General features: G+C 44.3%; 1 protein-coding gene across 1 annotated transcript in view; it reads left to right on the forward strand.

The window, feature by feature from the left end:
* Positions 1-20,371, forward strand: part of MAP2K5 (mitogen-activated protein kinase kinase 5) — a 110,950-nt gene that overhangs the window by 59,236 nt on the left and 31,343 nt on the right. The window contains exons 16-17 of the mRNA XM_042875793.1: positions 924-995; positions 10,917-10,946. Coding sequence (XP_042731727.1) covers positions 924-995; positions 10,917-10,946 — 102 coding nt within the window. The remainder of the gene's footprint in view (positions 1-923; positions 996-10,916; positions 10,947-20,371) is intronic.

The raw sequence follows: 20,371 nt of genomic DNA on the forward strand, positions 1-20,371 counted from the left end.
ATTTTTGTGGCTCATTCGAAAGCCTTCTGTTGTAGTTTCTCTTTATTTTCAGATGATGGCAGTTTTGGAAGGCTACCCTTGAAGGCAGCGTGGGCAATGCTGTTTTTTACTTAATGTTCACGTTGCAGTAAAAGCTGTTGACCTGGGATTAGTGGTGCAGAGCAAACATCAGAAAACACATTGGACTGGCGCTAATTTGGGAGTTGGTTTTCTAAAAAAGGTCTCTGGATTATTGAGGACTAAAAATACAGGCGGTGCTTTGTAGATGGTGGGGCTAGACAGGTGCATTAGCAGCACAGTGGGGAGGGAAGTCTCATGGAGCCTTTTATTGTTACATTTCCTGCTGCACTTGACCTTGGAAATGCTGAAATTGTGGCTTTCAAGTAAAAACTAGCAGTTACATCTTGCAGCCTTCTATTTCATGAAGCATTAAATTTGTTATTAATAGCTTTGAGTGAAGTCTTTTTTTCCACAGATCAAAAATGAAATTAGTTAAATATCTATAAAATGAAATGTCTGCCACGTGACTTCATTTATTACTTTGACTTCAATAACTTTGCCTTTTAAGCCATACTTACTGCCCAACCCAGCCTGAGGAGTCTGTTTTCCTGCTGTAAGCCTACCTCCACTGCGTCCAGGCTCACAGGTCGGTGTGTACCACTGATGGACTCTTACAACTTGGCCTCCAATGGCTGTTTGTTGGCTACAGCAGCCCAAGCACAAATGCCAGGGCCAACCCTACAAGGTGCGTGGCAGCGCACAGCCGTGAGCCTGAGTGTAACCGAGCCCTTTGCTCTTGTAGGATCGAGGTGATAACAAGCTTTAAGATTCTTGGCATTTCATGAGGTGGTTTGTGCGCCCTTTTGTGGAAGGACCCTGGTTTGTCTGCTGGGTTCATGATGTTCCTTTCCATCTCTCTGCAGCCGGAACGGATTTCAGGAGAACAATACGGGATCCATTCGGACGTTTGGAGTTTAGGGATTTCCTTCATGGAGGTATGTAAACGTCTGTCATTTGTGCACTTCGGGAGAATCAAAGGAAAATTAATATCAAACTGTTTTAATGTGCTCTTTGTATGCTCTTCCATGTATGCATGCTTTTAACTTTTCCTGAGATGCCTGTCTGTATTTAGAATGGACTTGTTCTTACCAAGGTCAGTAAGGTAGAGAGAGCCTCTGCAAATGTGCAGCATGGAGCCCTCCACCAGATCTCCATTTGAGAGTGGAAAATAGGCCCAGTACAGGTGGCCTTTCAGCCAACAACGACGGTATTTCTGTATTCCAGCTTCATCAGGCAGGATAGAGAGGCCCACCGTTAGGGTTCCAATAGGGTTTGAGCTGTTTGATGCCCATGCAAGATGTTTAATCTGTAAAGCATTGCAGCATTCATGAATACTTTTAGAAGGATTTCTTACGCAGATAGTTTCGAACTGGAAACGGTCTGATCAAAATGAAGCGTTGGGACAATGGCTGTCACTGGCTGCTGCTTGCACAGATCCTTCTGTTTGCTCCTTCCCAACAAGCACTTCTTTCCAACCATTGATGGCTCGTGTGGTCTCTTGTACAGCCTGACAAAAGTGTGCTATGCAGTTACTGAGAAACACAGGTGCCATTTCCTTTTGCTAAGAGTAGCATCATTAAGGTGAAGTGCAGTGGACGTTTGTAGCAGAAGATGAGGTGGAGTTGTGTTGGTGCTGACCCACGGCATCTAGACAAGCAGCATTCCTTATAGCACAGAAGTTCTCTATGGCTATTGTTGTGTTTTCAAACAATACATTCCCTGCCGCTTGGTTTAACCAAAATGAAAATACTTAATGCTGAATCATTGCATTCAGGTCTTGTAAATCTTCCGAGTCTGATTGAAGTTAACTCTGAATATAGGATAATGACACACTTGAAAGTGTCACAGGGGATGCGGCGCTGTTAATTTGTTTTACTGCAGATTTCAATGGACTGTGATACTGGAGAGTCCTCACAATTTTGGAGAGCTGCAGAACATACTCGCGCTGTCTGTAAATGAATCTGTGCAACAAAGGGCTAAAATGAGATTGTATTACATTCATACTTGACTGTGGTGTTCATTTTGAGTCACAGTGGAATAGAGTGAGATAAACGCACAGGTGACGTGCAGCAGGTTTTACTGGTTCCTTTGCTGAGTGTATTGCTGAATGTATTTCTGTGTGCAGCAGCAATCCGATGGTCCTCCACAAAGACCAAGACTTTGGAGCTTAGTTAGGGGTTATTATTGGGCAACCTTAATGGTCATGAGATTGATTTAAAGGATGAATTTCGCAGCAACTTGCGCAGCATTAGGGACACGCATTGCATTTACTTTCTTCTCTTCTTTCAAACCTTCTCAACTTCTTTTTTTTTTCCCCCTCTCTCACTTCCCCTGGATGTGTCCTGAACCAGATGTACCAACCAATTTGGCTCTGTGTGCTTTGTTAATTGGTATGTCATCTGATCCTCTGAGACCTCTCTTCAGCGCCATCGCTCCTGCATTGAAGTGCTTTGAGTGATGTGTTAAATGATGAAAGCAAGGACAGTGGCTTAGAAGAATGTCGCAAAAAAGGTGAAGAAGCTGCTCCAAGAGCCACACAAGGTCACTGTCATTAAAGTAGCACTGTATTGACATGGGGATCGGCAGTGCAGGCGCTTGGGCTCTTGTTGATGGAACTGTTAAAATGGGAAGCTAGCATTTGCTGTAGGATTAGAAAATCATCTCCGCTTGGTAGCGTGTTACTCCAATCCCTACAGCTTCAAGTTAATGCAGTTAGAGCACATTAATTGGGATGAAATGACACGTGGAACCAAGACAGCAAGGTTGCGAGTTTGCTTTGTTTTTTTTTTGCTTTTAAAACATACAATAATATAAAATAGCAGCCTCCTAAATCTTCATATTTTCTTTAATCATCTTCTGAGCCTTGCAATGCCTTGAATTTCTTTGCTGCAATGCTATGTGTGCTGAGAAACCAAACTGTTTCTTCTGAATGTTCAGAAAACTCAGGAGCAGAGAAGTAGGATGTGGGTTGGACCGAGGTTTTGGGAGGCAGTGAGCATCTGCGTTCCTTTAGAAGTAAAAGATGTCCAAACATGTGCAGCTTTTTATTTTCGCTTTGCATTTCTTTCTTCAGGACTGCCTTAAAGAGAATTAAATTTAATACCTGACCCATGGACCTGTTCAGAAATGTTTCGTCACCAACAGTTTGTGCGTTCCCGTGAGGTTTTTAGATTAGTTTTACTTAAGTGTTCTGGGATTGACAGAGCAAGTTCAATTTAAGCCAGTGACACTGCTGTCACTGCACTGAGGACTGCGTCAGCATTTTCATTATAAAAGCTGTGTTTCAGAGGGTTTATAACTCAGCCGTAAAATACACCCCAGGCTGAACCTGAGTGTTGTTTTTGTTCTGTGACTGATTCAGCCTCCTTCCAAAAAAGATGCCCTGCATGGGAGGATGGATGAGATGGCTTCATATTTCTTGTATTACCCTAATCCTGCCTTACGTGCCTGCTATCTGGTGAATCCTTTTTCTTTTAGTAAGCCTTCTTGCCTCCCATTGCCTGTGTGAGGGGACAGAGTTGGTGAGGAGGGCTTGGCTGGACCCGGGGCACAGAGGATCAGTCTCCCACGGAGCAGTGTGAGGTACAGTGGTAGAAGGGAATCTGGGGGAGGGAGTAGGGTTGTGGTCCAAGCTATTTGTTGAGGCAAAGTGTAGGCTTGCATGTCTTTGTCAGGTGATCCAGGGCAAATGCAGCTAGTATTTTATTTAAATACAGGAAATAAGTGATTTGCTTGTGCCACAGATCAAAGCAGTTTTTGGAAGCAGAGTACAAACCCGTGTGTTTGAGTGACAGTGCCTTGTAAGAGCTTTCAGGGGCTGCTGGTGTCATTTGTGTTAATATGCTGTTTTAAGCAATATTTCAAGCAGTCATATTACAGATTTATGGCATCTCAGCACTCCCTTAGGTAGGAACACTGATACATACCCAGCAAACACGCATCGTGTATTTCAGGTACACGTGTAGCTTTGGAGTGGGGAAGGCAATATTTGCCTCCAACACCAACAGACTGCTGGAGCCTGCAGTGCACTTGGGCTGGGAGCACAGGTGGAGGTGCAAAAGGAGCACACGGTCCGTGAGCACACAGACTGGGGAACGTGTTTGAAGAAGGTGCTAGAAGGGAAACAGCTCTGCTTGGTGACGGTTCTCTTAAAGCACTTCAATCTTCAAGATGTTTGACTGCAGGAAATTGGTATAAGGATGCATCTGTAAGTAATCTGGTCAAGGAGCAGAGGTTTCAGAGGGATTGCTCCTAAAGAGTCTGAGATGAGTGATCAGCCACATGTCATCAGCACGCAGCTGATGGTGGTGAAGGAGTCACGATTGTGAGCTGATGGTGAGCAGGAAGTCCTGCAGACCATGATTTGGTCTTCTGCAAGATTTCCCTTACGAATGGACATTCTCTGCAGCATTTTGAATGTGCATAGCGGAGTGTTCCTGATTTACACAGATAAATCCTTACACACGTCATTCAGCTGTGCAGGATGATGCAGTTTAGAAACTTGCTCCTAGGAGAAAGCTGGCCTAGGTGTTCTGGGTGGGTTTTTTTTGTGTTGTTTCCCCCCACGGAGCTGTTTTGAGCCTTTTTCCAAACAGTGGCTTTTAGCCTGGTTCCATGCCTGCTGACTTCATGCGGCCATTGGGAAGAAGGAAGGCAGTGTCCAGCTACATCACCATTTTTGTGGCAGCGAAATGAGAAGTAGAAGGTAGCAGTGCCCGAGGGCTGGGTCATGAATTAATAATTGCTCTGTGGAGGAGGAGGCCCGTCAGAATAGCTGAAAACGGGGAAGTTGCCTTGCAGAGCGCTATCAATCACTCAGTGACCATAACTTCCAGTAATTAGTGTATTTTATGGGCCTTTGCTTCAGTGACTCGGAAGCACATATGCTCCACTCACAGCTAAACTTAGCCCAGTAATATTCCAGGATGATTTATCCGCTTGCTGCACTGGGATGTAACCCTATATTAGGTGAAGATTGTGAACTAAGCTGCAATAAAGTGTAAGTTTAGGTACAGTTTGCGTGGGTTGAGACCTCCATGTATCATGTTTCCCTGCAATTGCTCTTAGGCCACTGCGGGCAGTGTGTGCAGCGGCGAAATAAATAACGTGGAGTGAGTGGATGGATGGAGAGAGTCAGAGAACCGTTGGAGTTGGAAAGGCCCCCGAAAGGCCATCTGGTCCCACTCCCCTGCAATGAACAGGGATACCCACAGCTCCAGCAGGTGCTCAGAGCGCATCCCCAGACCTTGGCTGTCTGCGGGGATGGGGCACCACCACCCCTCTGTGCAGCCTGTGCAGTGCATCGCCGCCCTCACCGCGAAAACTTCTTCCTCATATCTGTTCTGGATCCCCCCTCTTTTAGTTAGAGCCCATTTCCCCTTTCAGAGGCTGTGTTTGCTCCTCTCCCCTTGGCAGCACCTTTGAAGCACCGCCGGTAAAAGCCTGCTCATCCGCAGGGCTGTGGAGGGGAAATGTGCCATTTAATCATGATTGCACGCAGCCTTCAGTACGCGGCGCATTCACTATGGCTCATATTTAAAAGAAGTCAAAGTGAAACTAATTATCTTTAATTAAGGTGAATTAGGCTTTGATTTTTAATATATTTTATGTAGAGAGATCCTCGAAACTCATCTGCTCACGCCAAGGAACGTCCCAAAGGTTATTAGGGCATATTTCTGGTGGGCCTGGCGGTGTCAGTAATAACCTCCTTTCTCATGGTTCCCGACACGAACAAATATGTCACTTCATCAGTCTCTGTTACCACACTTATGCCCCTCCGCGGGGGTCGCAGATTCCACAAGTTATCAGCTAATGGCGTTATACATTAAAAATTGAAGCTTTCCTCACTCCGAGGCCTTTCAAGGCTTTGTTCTTAAGCCCCAGACACTTTGGAGTGCAGCTGCAAACTATAGGCAGAAGATTAAATTAATTTGTAACTCTTTTTTTTTTTTTTTTTCGTCCTGCATTGCTAAATCCCGCACATTTAATTGAAACCCTACTTCAAGATGCTTTGTGTTTCTGTTCATCTTTGTTGTCAGTTTAACCTCAGAAGCACTTTAACGCTGGTAAATTGCTGTTATATCCTTTTGGATTTTCTCTTTTTTTTTTTCTTTAAACTGAGCAATAAGAGGACGGTAAAATTGATATTAGAAGGAAAGAAAAATCTTGGAGTAGTTTTTGAGGTATTTAATATTTATTAAGGTCCGTACCCTGCAGAGTTCCAGGTGATTTTAAGCCGTCTATCTAGGAATGGATAAATTGGTCTTGGAAGGAAATTTCACCCAGGGAATTTGATGTTATCCAGTAGTTAAGTCTGATTTTAAAGTTTCCCGTGTCTGAAGGTTCCGAAGTGATGGCAGCTTCTCCATAAAACGAGGGTTTAACTGCGGTGCACAATCTAAATGCAAAATCCTCAGATGGAAATTTAATTGTGCAAAATGTGCACGAGGTAATTAAGAACAAATTTTAGAACATTTCAGACCATAAAGTCCTCCTTCAGCTGGATCGCGAGCGATATTGTGAGTGCTTATTTTCAATTTGCAGTTATGCTGAGAAACATGGAATGTGTCTGAATTAAGGATGAAAGCATCCCGTGCTTTTCAGTGTCACTGTAAATTAAAAAACAACTCGCACAACAGAGTAGATACTGATAAGTGGGAAACTTCATTGCCCGAGTGCCCTAAGGATATGTTTTGGGTTTCCTTCCCTCAGTCCCTTTCTGAGCAGGACAAGAACTGCTGCTGCTGTAATTCTTGTTAAGTGTGCAGGAAAGCAACGTGGGGAAAAATGGTTTGTTGGGAAGGATGTCTGGATTTCCAGTTTCAGCTCCAGAATGGTTAATTATGTTTTTCCAACAAGTCGTTTTGATTTTGTCTTCACTTATCTGCACGTTAAGTGTATGTTTGTAATTGCAAACAGGTTGAGCCTGGTTGGAGTTGTTTTCCAGCTCTTCTTACAGCTGCTCAGCACAAAGGCTTCGGGCACCTCCCTCTACCAGAACTGCCCTCACCCTGATGCTGGCTGCCCTGACCCTACCAAACACTGGTGGTAGTGTTTTTTGCCTCGTGGTTTTTGCTTTTCTTTCTGCATTCTTAACACATTTTGACCCAATCTGACCAACTGCACCTCTGCATTTTATTGGCTCATTTTGGAGTGTTTATGTCTCATTGTATCAGTTGCTGTTTTAAACCCTGATGGTGTTCCTCTGCGCCTCCCTGAGTCCCAGCAAATGCTCCTATCAGGGACTGCATAGCAGAAATCATTTTTTAGGGCACAACTTCACTGATCCCCATGAAGATGAGAGTTTGGAGCGCTCTGATTCTGATGGGCTACGTTATGTCTATGCAAGTAATAGTAAAAAGGAAAAAAATGTGCAGGCGTGCGGTTGCTCTGAAGTGAAATAGTGAAGGGAGGTGTTCCTCTGACATATTTCTTGCTGCTATGGTTTGATTCCCCTTTATATTTCTGTTCCACGCCGGCAGTGCAATTCACTGTGCCTTTTTACAATGAGGTTTTTTACAGTCCTTGTGCAGTGTGAAGGGGCCCACGGGGAAATGAGAGGCAGCACCTCGGAGTCTGAGCGTTCCCTTCTCTCCTCCGTAATATCCAGAGCCACATAAAGCAGCAGTCGGTTCCTGTGCCTAACTACTGAAAACTGAAATGTTATATTTTGGCTGCAATGCCTTAAAAACAAAATTAGGAGTTCCCAAGTTGCCTCATGTGAATGCAGAGAAGTTTTTGATGCTGTTTTAACTTTGTAGTTTACGTTTTCTGCGCTCTGCTTTAAGCTGAGTTGCGCATGTTTAAATGCCTTCCTGGAGTCAGGATGATGGAGGGTACAGAAATCCCTTTAGTAAAGCTCTAATCTGTTTGTTTTGGGGTTTTTCTTTCTTTGCTTTTACTGTGACACTATTTATAAATCTAAATCTGCGTACAGAGGTCATTGGTTGGCTGAACTTAAACCATTTTACTTAGTAAATTTAATTAAGAAAATACAGTGCAACTCATAAGCAAATGAGTTTTTCCTAGTTTTAAACCAAACCACCCTCTTGAGTGCTGATTGCCTTGCTCGACCCCTGGTGATATAGAAACAGGCAAAATTAAAAAGGACATTAAAGCTTCATTAAATCTGAAACACATTTAGTACAGTGACATATCTGCAGGCTATTTCAGGGAAGATTACATACTCTTTGGTAAGTTTCTTAATTTATAATACCTTGACAATCTTGCAGGAGGGAAACAACTCTGACTGGATGGACTGAGGGATGGTTCTGGGAATGCAGAACTGCTGCTCAGCCCATCCAGGGCTGCTCTGCAGTTCTCAGGGAGCAGCTTCACCAAGCAGTCTGTCTTTGTTAACAGCCCCCAAAGAACTCATGCCCAATGCATTTTGGATTCTCGGGGGCTCATTTGTACGCTGCATACCTCAGTCTGGCAGAGAACTGCTCTTTCCTCAGTTGTTCAGTGGCTTTTGGAGTCATGTAGGCAAAGCCCTACCGTAACGTGGTGGAGGTCAGGGGAAGGAATCATCCCTGAGGACAGGAATGCTGAGTCTGAAGCCAGCATTGAGGTAGTGGTAGGTTTTCTGCTTAAAGAAGGTCTGCAGAACGATACCTTATGTGTAGAGCCATAATGATCTTGTTTTTATTTATACTGTGGGATAAATATGATGTGCCTACAAATCTGTAGCTGTTGTCATGACTGTTCTTAAGTTGGTAGTCGTTGGGAAAATTAAGTTTTCTTCTGGTTTTGTTTGTTGTAAAGTGTTTATTTGGCATTTATGGGTTTATTGTTAGGCACTGGATGTTGCAGCAGCTGTGCTTTGTAGGATCTTGGGCAGCTTCTTGTAAGTTGAGGATGGTCCTCCCAGGAGATGAGAAAACGGAAAAGGGAATTGTTCTGTATGTGTTAGTGGCTTCTGATCCTTAGGACTGAGCATGACAGAAAACATAGGGCCTGCCTTTATCCTTTTAGCATTGTATTTCAAAGCCCGACATCAGAAAGTGACTGACTGAGCTGGGAGAAGTGGAGAACCAGACAGCAGTGACAGAAAGGGAGCATCGAGTCTGCTCAGCTTGAATTTGTTTGCTGGAAGGGTGAATTTCCTACAGGGAGAAGCTCTGAGCTCCCTGCTGCACAAAGGAATCGTTTCCTTTCTTTGGGTGTCTGTTGCATGCCTCTTAAACACTTCAGGTACCTACCCTGCTCCTGTCAAGTCTTTCCTCTGAGGATCTGGATGAAGTTTACTGAATTCTAAAGACTTACAGCCAAATGTCCCATACAACATAGGCTTGGGTGGCTGCTGGTATGGCAGAAACAGCACCATCTCCACTGATGCCTGTTTGCTTCCTCTCTGCTGCCAGCTTCTCCTTATCGCCGTCTCATCACTCTGTACCTCACCAGGTGAGACTGAGTGATGTCTGCTGCTCTTTGCCCCACCACTTCCCTACCTTTCTACAGCTCTGCCGTATTGTTTGTACTTCAGATGGTTCTGTGCTGCCAACTGGGCTGAAATTTCAGCATAGGTTGTATAGGCACAGCTGCCTCAGCTGCAGTCTGCCTAGGTCAAATAACCCTGGCACTGAGGAGCTCAAATGACAGCAGCAGTACGGTGCTTTCCCCCAGTGCTGGCAGTACACAGCACGGCTGAGACCTTTGGCACTGATGCTGCTACTCGGTCTGAAGTGAGTATAGTTTGTCATGCAGACAAATCGATGATAGCATTGCATCCATAACCTCTGGGTAGATCACCTCCTCAAGATCACAGTATCACGGAATGGTTAAGGTTGGAAAAGATCCCCAAGTCCAACCCCAACCCATCCCACCATGCCCATGACCACATCCCTCAGTGCCACATCTCCATGCTTCTTGGGCAGTGACTCCACCACTTCCCTGGGCAGCTGTGCCAGTGCCTGACCAAAGGTAACCCCCTCCTGAAGGAAGGGAAGGGTAAGTGCCAGTTAGCAGCGGTGTCATGAACCCACCTGCCTACAGCTCTTTTGTTGGCAGTGCAAGGACGTGGGCTTCATCACAAAGCACATCAGAACACAAAGGTAACTGCCCACAGTGCACTTCTGGGGAGTCTGTGTCAACTGTGAAAACCCACGTCCTTCACTGGATGGTAGACAAAATAGAATGGTTGTATTTTGCTGAAATTCTTTCAAAGGTTCAGATGCCAATGGGGGAAACCTAAACTCTTGTACCAAAGAAAGGGTTTCTCATGGACTGACTATTAGCTGTGGCATTGTGTCAGCGTCAGTATTGTTGAGTCTAATAGCAGTACTAGCAGTTACATCAGTAATGCATCAAGTAAGGGATGATACAACACGTGCTGTTCATATGGCGTGCAATGGAAGGTAGGTTTGAAGGAAAGCCCATGTGTTGTATTGCAGGTGCCACGTTCTTTCCAGATCTCACACGCGGGTTCCTAGCTGGGTTTGACACCGATAAGGAAACAAACCTCAGCTATATAACCCAGATTTCACTCTGAGCTGGTTAGGGAAGGACTCAGGGAGTTCAGTGCATGCTCATTGCAGATAATTAGCAGGCAGGTCAGTGTCGGTGGCCTCGCTGCTGAGGCTGAACTGGTTTAATTTAGAGAGTCCTCAGGAACTTGGGCATCAAACAGAGTCACTGAGTGGTACAGACAAAAGCTTGAGAAATACAGGAATATGCAGAAATGAAAAAAAAAAAGGCTAATTGTTGTGAATGACTCCATTCTAAATGCAGCTCTTTGTGTACTTCTGCTGGCATTTCCCTTTTATACAATAGTGAGAGTTGAGTACTTTTCTCTCTTTAAGAAAATGTGCCCTCCATGCAAATCTGTGTAACTAGACAAATATTATTTCCTTTCCCAGCTTGCTCTTGGGAGGTTTCCATATCCTCAGGTAAGATTGTTCATTACTGCTGTTTGCCACTGTGACATTCATTCCTATGTATGAAGGTGCAGAGAGCAATTGTGAACATTTGAGCCACATACAAATAAATCTGTCCTGTTAAATTGAAAAGTACTATCTTGAAGGAGTCATTTAGTAGTCTGTATTGATTTTATTTTATTTTTCCTTTTTCCCCCCAAACTCCAGATTTTCTCTTCCCTGGAGAGAAGCAAGATTATGATGATGTTAATGATTGTTTTGTTGTGAGATTAAAAAATAATCCCATATGTACAGCACTGCTTTTGATGCCAGGAAGATGCATCTACTCCTTTTTCCTACATTCATTTTTCAGTTCCAATTTTAAATGGTGTTACAACCGCCCAAAATCATCTCAAATCAAAAATATAATGTGAGTGGAATACGTAAAAGGATTCTGGATTCTCCCTTTTAAGAGGAGATATGCTAACATTAACTGGTGTTTGTGTTTATATTCTGACATTTTCTAACTCATAAAACTATTTCCAACTTGGCTATGGCCAATATTACCACTTTTGCTTTGCACGCTTGAAAAAAACACGAAGCTCTGAACAGAGCCATCAATCCACAGCTATGTCTGGGGCTTCCTTTAAATCCTTGTTGCGAGATGGGTGTTAGAATTCATCAGCACAAACTATTCTGTAGTTCTTCAAATCGTTCTTTCCTGGGAGAGGGGGAAAAAGTGAAGTGTCCAGGGACTCAAATGAATTATTTGAATGTGGTTTTTATGTTTTCTTGTGTTTTATGAGCGCTGCTTTCTGCATCTTGGTCTATACAGATCAGAGTGCCTGGAGGCATGTCTGATTTAAAGGTGGTGTTGGTCTGTGCTCTTTAAGCATCTATTAACTTGCTATTATTATGCAAATAACTGTTGTAATACACATACTAATTTATGCATGGTTAGATTATGCAGATGCCTCACAAACATGGTTATTGAATAATAGGCTGGGACTCATTCTCTCCCATTTTTATAAGCTGTTTTAAGCAAATTCTCCTGACAGTTTTATGGACTTGTAAAGATTTTGTGTACGTGGAAACACCCTGATTTCACACTGTATCTCCTGTGGAAAACATTTACTGACCAAAAGAAAGCTGTCGTTGGGTACCCAGCAGATTTTGTCCATATTTTCTCCGTGCTGTGAAATGAAACCTCTCCTTTGAGAGCGGGCTGAAAAAGCAGCTCTTGTGCTGAAGTGCCCTCCATGCGTTGGCACAGCCTCTGGTGCTCGTTGGGCATCTCAGTGCCCTTTGTGCTAAAGCTGAGTGCTGGGGGATGCAGCTCGGGCTGCCCGCTGTGCACAGAGGCACTGGAGCTGGGGAGGGAATGCTGGTTGGGGTGCATTGTGGATGGCTGCAGACCAAAACTTGTTTTCTAAACTGGGAGCAGAACATGATTGCTAGTTTAAGATCCTTTTTTTTTTTTTTTTTGCTGTTCTAATTAAAAAACAGATCGCATTTGTAAAAGAATATTTGGCAAGTCAGTAGGCCATGAAATTGTGTATATTTTTTAATGCAAAACAGTTGAAGAGGTGAAACTTTTAGAATGTAGCTATTAAGGTTTTCAGGCAACTGCTTTTTGTAAGGACTTTATGTGAAGTATCTGCATTTTGGATGCGAGTGCTCATAGCTGGTCACCAGAACCCTCAGCACCTCACTGTGACCAGGTGGATGATTGCAGGGTGTTGGGTTTATTTCATGTCTGTGTGAATATATAACAGACCTGTTTGTAACTGAGCGGATCTGCAGCGTGTTGCTGGGTTTGTGGAGGTGGTTGAAGCTGATGGTCCATGGGCTCACAGTGTTTGCCCCCATCAGCGTGGGCTGGCTTCCCTCTGCCAGCGGGGTGCGTGGCTCTGTGCTGGGGAGCACCTGGAACTGCCCACAAAGGAGCCTTTGCCTCCAGCTGTAGCTGAACAGAAAAGGATTTTTTCCCCTCTACGTTTAAGTTGCAGACAAATGTTGTGTGCAGACCCAGTTTAAATGAACAAGATTTATTCATCGTTGTACTGTGGCGATTCAGGACTCCTGCAATATGCCGGCGCAATTAAAGGATGGTTTTTTATGTGGCCTTTAGTAGGATACTTTGAGGATAAAATTCAGCACTTTTCATTTTCCATGTGTTTTATGAGCATCTATTTTGCTAACACTTATTTGTCACGTTGTCATTATTTAATCTTCTGTTAAAGTCGTGTCTGGGAAGCACTTCAGTGAGCAACCAACTGCATAGGGAAGGGAAGTTGCATGTGGGTTTAGAGTTCAGTGTAATCTTTGGAATCTAGTTATGGAGTTACTGTCATTTTTAGTCACAATATGCAGTTAATTTCATAATCTGTCAGTAGCTGCCAACGGTGGTGATCTGAGTAAGGAAATGAGGAACAGCAGAGCTTAGAACAGGCTTTCCCACTATGAGAACTCCACAAAGGGAACTCAGATCCTTAAAATGAGGTGACACGTCAAACGTGGCGAGTGCTTGTCACGTCTTGTTGTTTGTTTTCCTGGCACAGTGTAAAATTCCTTTTGGAAGAGGGAGTGTATGAGACTCACAGGACTTTCTGTAGATACAGACAGATGCACATAGGGGTATATTCTTCCCCTGGTGCGCAGTTCCATTCAGATAAGTGGAGTGGTGCACACACACACTGGCATGAAAGACTCTTTAGAATAAAGTTATTTCCTGTGGAAGCATTGAAAATTGCAAGGAGAGCCCTTTCCCTGCTGATACCATTGGTGCAGGATTTGAGACATGAAAGCTCCGCTTATAAGAAATAAGTTCCAAATTTCTTGTAAAAGTTTAATCTTAATTCCTCTGATTTTGGCAGCAGCTTATTCATTTCCACAGAAAGAGCTGTAAAAAATATATATTCAGATACATATATATATATAAAAACAACAGAAGGCCTCGGGACCTCAGAGCAAATGGAATTAAATTGGAAGCTGGAAGCCCCAAGATGTGCAGTGGCTGAGTGCGCTTTGTCGCAGCATCAGTGTGGTGTATAAAACATGATGGGGCAATGGCTGGTTTAATGATAATGTAATTTAGGAAAAATGAAAAGAATTGACCACTAAATATTCCCGGCTTGTAGTCCAACTTTGCACAAAGCAGGATGCTGGAGGACTGCATCCATTAGGGAGATGCTCTGGAGGAACGGGCAGGCGCTGCCGTCAGCGCTGGCTGTCAGATGTGCTGCGTTGAGAGGGATGTTGAGAGCCACTGTTCCGGGCCTGGGTTAATAAATGACAGGAAAATGACCCGAAGTTTATAAACCTGCCCTCCCTCCCATGCACACCTCCTGCCCTGCTTCTCCCCCACTCCAAATCTGAGCAAACAGTGCCCCCAGTATTGTAAAGCTTTGAACGTTTTCACACTCCATTAATTTATTACTCCTCTTTCCTCATCTTTAAATTTATCTCTCCCCCCCCCCCCCCTTTTTTTTTCTTCCCTTAAAAAAAAAAAAAAAAAAAACCCCGGCTCCCCGCTGCTACAGCGATTTTCATCTTGTTGTTAATTTTCCCTGCTCCATATGGAGCTCCAGACATTTCACCTGGAGGCTGTACTAGATTTTGCTGTAGCGATCGCACTTCCGGAGGCCAAAACTGTCATTTAAGGTTCCCGGTGCATCTGTCTACGCCAGGCTTTTCGCTGGCACCGGAGAGCTGGGATAACAAATTGGATGCACCTGAGATTGGGGTGCGGAGCGCGGAGCCGCGCGTCCAGCGTCGCCCGAGTGCGGGGAGACGGAGAGGAGCAAATATTTCATCCCGCCTTGTCATTGATTAGAAAAGAGCCTTTAATTTCATTTCACCCCATGTTGTGATTAATTTGCATTCTTTGTCAGAAGTTAATGGAGTTTTTTATGGTTCACTCTGAAATCCTTGAAGACATCAGAGTTGATCTGATGTTTATACAACCGCCAGCGGAATTTTTTCGTGTGATTGATGGAGAGCTTGATGTTATTCCAAACGGCTTTTTAAGCTGTTTTTAAGAATTATTTGAATAAAATGCGAGCGAGATATTGTTATAACGATCAAGATTATCTGTTAAAAATCTGTTTCAAATAAAGAACGCGATAAGTAGAAAAAAAAAGATCAGAAAGAGACGAGGGATGATGGATGCCGGAGATGTATTTCTTAAAATGTATCATCCCTGCATTCAAATAACTTCCTGCAAAAGGCACCGAAAGTCACACGAACCTTCACTGAATGACTGCTTGGGAGAAGCAGAGTTTTGCAGCCCGATGCAGAGCTGTGAGGAAGGAGCTGAGCCGCGCTCGGGTTTTTCCCCTCTTGTTTTCCCTGGCATCGGCACGGAGCCGCGTCCCCGCTCGGAGCCGACGGGCCGATGACTGAGAGCCATCCTTAATTCCCACTGCAAACAAACCTAAGTGGATAATAGGAGGTTTTATAGCCCGAGCGAGCACTGCACGCGTGCCTGTATAAGGGAATATACAGCCTTTATAAGAAAATACACGGCTGGAAAGGCTCAGTGCGTGCCGTTCTGTGCTCCTCCCGTTGGGGAGAGCTCTGTACTTCTCCAGTGCCCGACGCACGGACGGCGATGGGCCGCAGCACAGCCCCACTCCAGGCTTCCAGCAGCGAGAGATCTCCCATCTCTGTTAGCATGTTTCATTGCTGGTGGTGTTTTTTAAGGGGGGGGGAGGTGGTTCTTTTTATTCTTTTTATTCTTTTTTTCCTTGCCTGATTTTTGTGTTCCGCCCTCGCTGTGATTTCTGCAATAAGATTTAATTGTAGGTCAAAAAAAGAAACCCACCAAACCAACCAAGCGCCTGTGAGCGCTCCCATTTCAAACAGCTTCATTTGTTTGCTGCGTCTCAGCTTGCAAAATAATTGCGTGGCTTTAAGTGGAGCTGCAGCTTTCTGAGCCCTCTATGAGCACAGCCTGAGACTCTTTTTGTTATATGCAATCCATACTATTGACCAAATTTGGCCTGGTTTCGTTGAAATGTAAGCAGGTTGTCAGGGAAAAAAATACTTGGTTTAAGTTGGCATGCGAAATAGCCGTTCTGCTGTTGTTTTTTCAATTGACAGAAACATCCTTTAAGCATTCATTTATTTTGTGGGGATGAATGGAGGGTTGGTTGCAGCACGTCTCCTAGTGAAAGAAATCTTATCTTCCACATACATTAAGATAGAGAGCCATTTAAATGGCATTAAACACTGCTCAAATGCTAGTGCCAAAACAGTGATTTTTCTCCCGGTTAAATTTGGATCAAATCTTGAAGTATCACAGATTTGTGCAAATGTTTTTGCTTTTGTTATGTGTTCCAGAAATCGCTGGAAATATTGGAAGTTCTCTGCTATCATTTGAAGTCCTGACAGTTACCACAAGTTTCATCAGATACCTCACCCTTTAGATAATGTACTTTGAGTACATTTTACCTTAGTCATTTTTTGTCCTTTACCGGCAATAATCCAGTGCTTAAATTTGATCCATTTGTGAGACTTGCTGCCCTACTTGAGTGGAGTTTTGGATTTGCATTGTAGCAAGCGCACAGATTTTGGCACTTGTTTTATTTCTGTTGCACGTATCAAGGCACGTTTATCTATATATTTTTTGAATTTGAATCTTCCCATTGGGTTTTTAAAAAAGAAGAAAAGGAAATCCTTGCTTGAACACTGTGCTCTAGCGTGGGGATGCAGGAAACAAGTAGAACTAATTGTCATTTGTCTTCCTGAGGGGGAAAATGAGCTCGCAGAGGGGATCCCCCCATTCTGTCTTTGGGTCAGGATGTAGGTTTGTGTTTTCCGGTTGGTTATGGCTTTTTTTTTTTTGTCACAATGTTTATGGTTTAAATAAGAAAACAGCATAATGGAAGCAGCTCTTCTCTTGTTCCATGCCGTTCTCTCACCCTCACAGCACAGCTGGGGCCTTTTTGACTGCACTGAGCAGGACTCTGGAATGATGTTTGCCCTGAGAGCTCCATACCAGAAATGCGAGCAGCATCCAAGAGGAAATGGTGGCCTTTCTTTGAGAGATTTTTCCAAACATGCGACGTCTCCAGCACAAGTTGGTGCTTCCATGGAAAGGGAGATGTGCTGTGCTGTCCTCCCTCCCAGCTCCACAACCAGCAGTGGGACCGTGGTGTCACTTTCCTGGATGGGACAAGTTTCTTGGGCTTGTCCCTGGGCGGTGGGCTCTCCCTAGGAAGGGGCGAGCAGTGGGTTGGCTGGTTGTGCAGGTGGCCACTTAGGAGGTGTCAGCAGGTATTGGATTGACTGAAAGTGTTCATCTCCTCCATGCTCTCAGCAGGCTCTCTTGGCTTGAAGGAGGAGGCTTGTTTCCTTCCCGCTAACCAGGACCTGGGGATGAGAAGAGGTGGGAGTGCAGCAGCTCCAAGGGCAGCCAAAGGAGTTCAGAGAGGAGCTGCTTGGGCTCAAGGATCACAGAGGTCTCTTCCAACCTCAGTGATTCCATCGGTTGTGCTCTGTCGTTTGGAGGTGCCAGCCCTGTGGAGCCACGTGTGCGACTCGCAGTGAATTGCGGTGCTGGCTGTGGTGAGCAGTGGAGTGATGCAGGATAGGTTGACTGTCATTGCCCAAACCCTCTGCGCCTCACTTCAGTTCCCATTTGTATACCTGCATTTTGACCTCTGTGGGTCCTTTCTTTCAGCTATCCCTAGAATTGTGTCATTTCTGCTCACGTATGATCACAGTTGGTTTTACAGCTTGTCAGCAAAAGCTCAGGACTTCTCTAGGTGGGTTCCAGTGGCAAGTGTTAACCAGGGACTTCTTACCTGTTTCCGTCCAAGCAAGCAGGGACGAGCAGTAATGAGGAGGGAGCGTCCTGATGGATGTCCACCTGCTGGCCTTCAGCACTTCTCTTTGGCATCTCGTTGCTAAATGGGAGTCTTAAACATTACAGTTGGGCTCATGATCCCGATGGGCCCCTTCCAACTCAGGCTGTTCTATGATTCTACTAAATTCAGCACTTTCCCCAAGCCTCGCTCCTCCCACATTCCTGCTGATCAGGAGCAATGTTAGCAGCAGCATCCTGGTCCCACTCAGCTGTGGCTGTTGTTGGCTTTTTATGCTCCCTCCGTAATTCCAACCGTTTTTCATGCCCGGTTTGTTGAATTGTGTTACTAAACTCTGGTAAACAGATTTCTCTGAGAAGTGGCTGCAGTTCAATGGTGGATGAAATAATCTCTTTATATAAATTTGCTTTCAGACCTCTGGGAAAACCAGCGTAATATAATTGTAAGAATATATTTAATATTAAGGTTGTTGTGAATTGTGTTTTTTTGTTATTATTATTTTGAAATTGTTTCTCTTCCTTTTTTCCATCCTTTGTTTTGTGACAGCGATAGCAGTTTGCCATTTGCAAAATCCTCATGGTGGGATTGGGTTGTTCAGAAATTTGGGAACAAATCAGAGGGGTTGGGCTGACTGGGTTTGATGCTTCCACCTCCTTCAGAAGCTTAACCAACTTCAATTTTGCAAAAAAGTCTATTTTATAGAGGTGTATATGGTAAGATCCATGGTGGTGAAGACCAAAAGGAAGTGCAGTACTCTTGCAAAGTCTTCTTCCAGTCCTACCAGTGCAGAGATAGAGCAAGTGTGCTTTGGTCATTTGTTAGTAGGGAACAGTGTCTGTGGTTGCTGCTGTTCAGTAAAATGTAACCTTCCTTCCCAAAGGTTAAAAATAAGCTGCACGTATTTCTAAAATCAGCAGTTCCCTGGATTGGAAAAACAAATGTTCTGCAGCAGCCTCCTTTAAAAACAGTACTGTATGAGTTGTTGGTTTATGTATTCTTCAATTAATTTTAATTTTTCTAAGTAAAAAAAAAAATCACTGGCTTGAAAAGCAGTGTATATATTAAGAGAAAACTTGCTAACTGATACAGGAAGATCTAACCCTGGGTCACCTGCAAATCTCTCAAACAAGAGCTGCAGGGCAAGTCCTAATTCCAGAGAGGAAAAGCGAAAATTAAAGCTGTAGCTGGTGACTCCTCCAAGGTACCCGGGGTCCATTCATTTGAGTTCAGTTGATTGTGCTTCTGAATGTCATGGGAGAGGGATGGGAGAGGTCTTCTCAGCCACTTCCCGTCCAAAGCATCTCCATGGAGACAGAGATGGAACCTGATGGTTTGTCAAAAGTTGCTTTTTGTAACCGCAGGCATTCATTAAATAGTAGATGAAGCAGGAGGCAAACTTCTGCATTTTTAACCAACCTACAAAAGGGCCATTTGGAGAATGTGTGTTGTTGAGTCCAGCACTGCTGATATTTTGTGACCTGAGAAACAGGCCATGAATGTGATGGATTTATTTATCGTTGAGTACTGAAAGAACCACAGCAAACGGCATACAGCTTCAGAAATATCAAAGGGACGGTTTCCTTCTGCAAGCACACACAATTCCAGCTTCACTTCAGAGGCTTCAAACGCCTTCTGACCAACAGGAGGTGCCATCCGTGGCCATGGGGCTCCCAGCTGTAGCTGGGCCGTGGCTGAGGGGACTCGTGGATGCTGGGAGGATGGGTGTGAGTTCTCCAGGATGGAAATGACGCTCCTGGGGGCGCCTCGACGCGCTCCTCCATCGTTATAAAGCACGCCTTGTGCCTTCTGGGTCATCCTTTACTTTTCCATTGTGTCCATTTGAGATTCTTCATGGCAGGCATACAGCCATCGCAGTTGCAATCTCGTGGCCGATCTCAGATTTTTTCCTGATCTCTGATTTTTCTCTGCACAGAGAACACAGGCACCAATTGCTCAGCTCTGCTGCCTCCTACCCTTCTCATCCCCCATAGTGCACGAACCCAGGCTGCTGGGGAGGGGAGAGCAGAGCCGGGCAAGCGGGGAGATAAAGCATTTTATGTTGAGTACTTTTAACACTGTTCTTAATGTGCTATAAAACTGGATGCTGTGCTTTCTCATGAACTGTGCACAAGAGCAGAAGCGCCGGCTGTAAAGTTGTCGTCGGTTGGGTTTGTTTTATCGTTGCAGGGGCTGCCCAATAATGTGGTCTTGGGAAAGGTAAACAACATAGTTTTAGCAGTGAAAAATATGCCTAATATAAATACAACGGAGTTCATTGCTGCTCAGAACTTGAAAAATACTGTTGTAGTGTTGTGTTTTCCAGTGGAGCTAGCAGAGGAGCGCAGTGCAGCCCTACAAGCAATATATCTGAGGCAGAGCAAATAGGTAATGCATCTGACGTGGGAGTCTCTGTGGCTTCCTCAGAGAGAAAAGCGCTGTAGCTTTATTTAATTGAGAAAATGAATCAATTACAATGATGTTGCATCATCAAATGCAAGGGAAATAGCAGATATGTCATTACATCGAGTAACAGTGTTAAAAAGTAATTGAGTGTCTTAAGCATTTTGAATCAATTCCAGGTACTGGCACGGATACCTTAATGCAAAATTTATGAAGATGATCTCAAAA

The sequence above is a fragment of the Lagopus leucura genome, unplaced genomic scaffold (assembly GCF_019238085.1).
Source record: "Lagopus leucura isolate 7727_CA_CO unplaced genomic scaffold, USGS_WTPT01 Super-Scaffold_100015, whole genome shotgun sequence".
Taxonomy (NCBI): domain Eukaryota; kingdom Metazoa; phylum Chordata; class Aves; order Galliformes; family Phasianidae; genus Lagopus; species Lagopus leucura.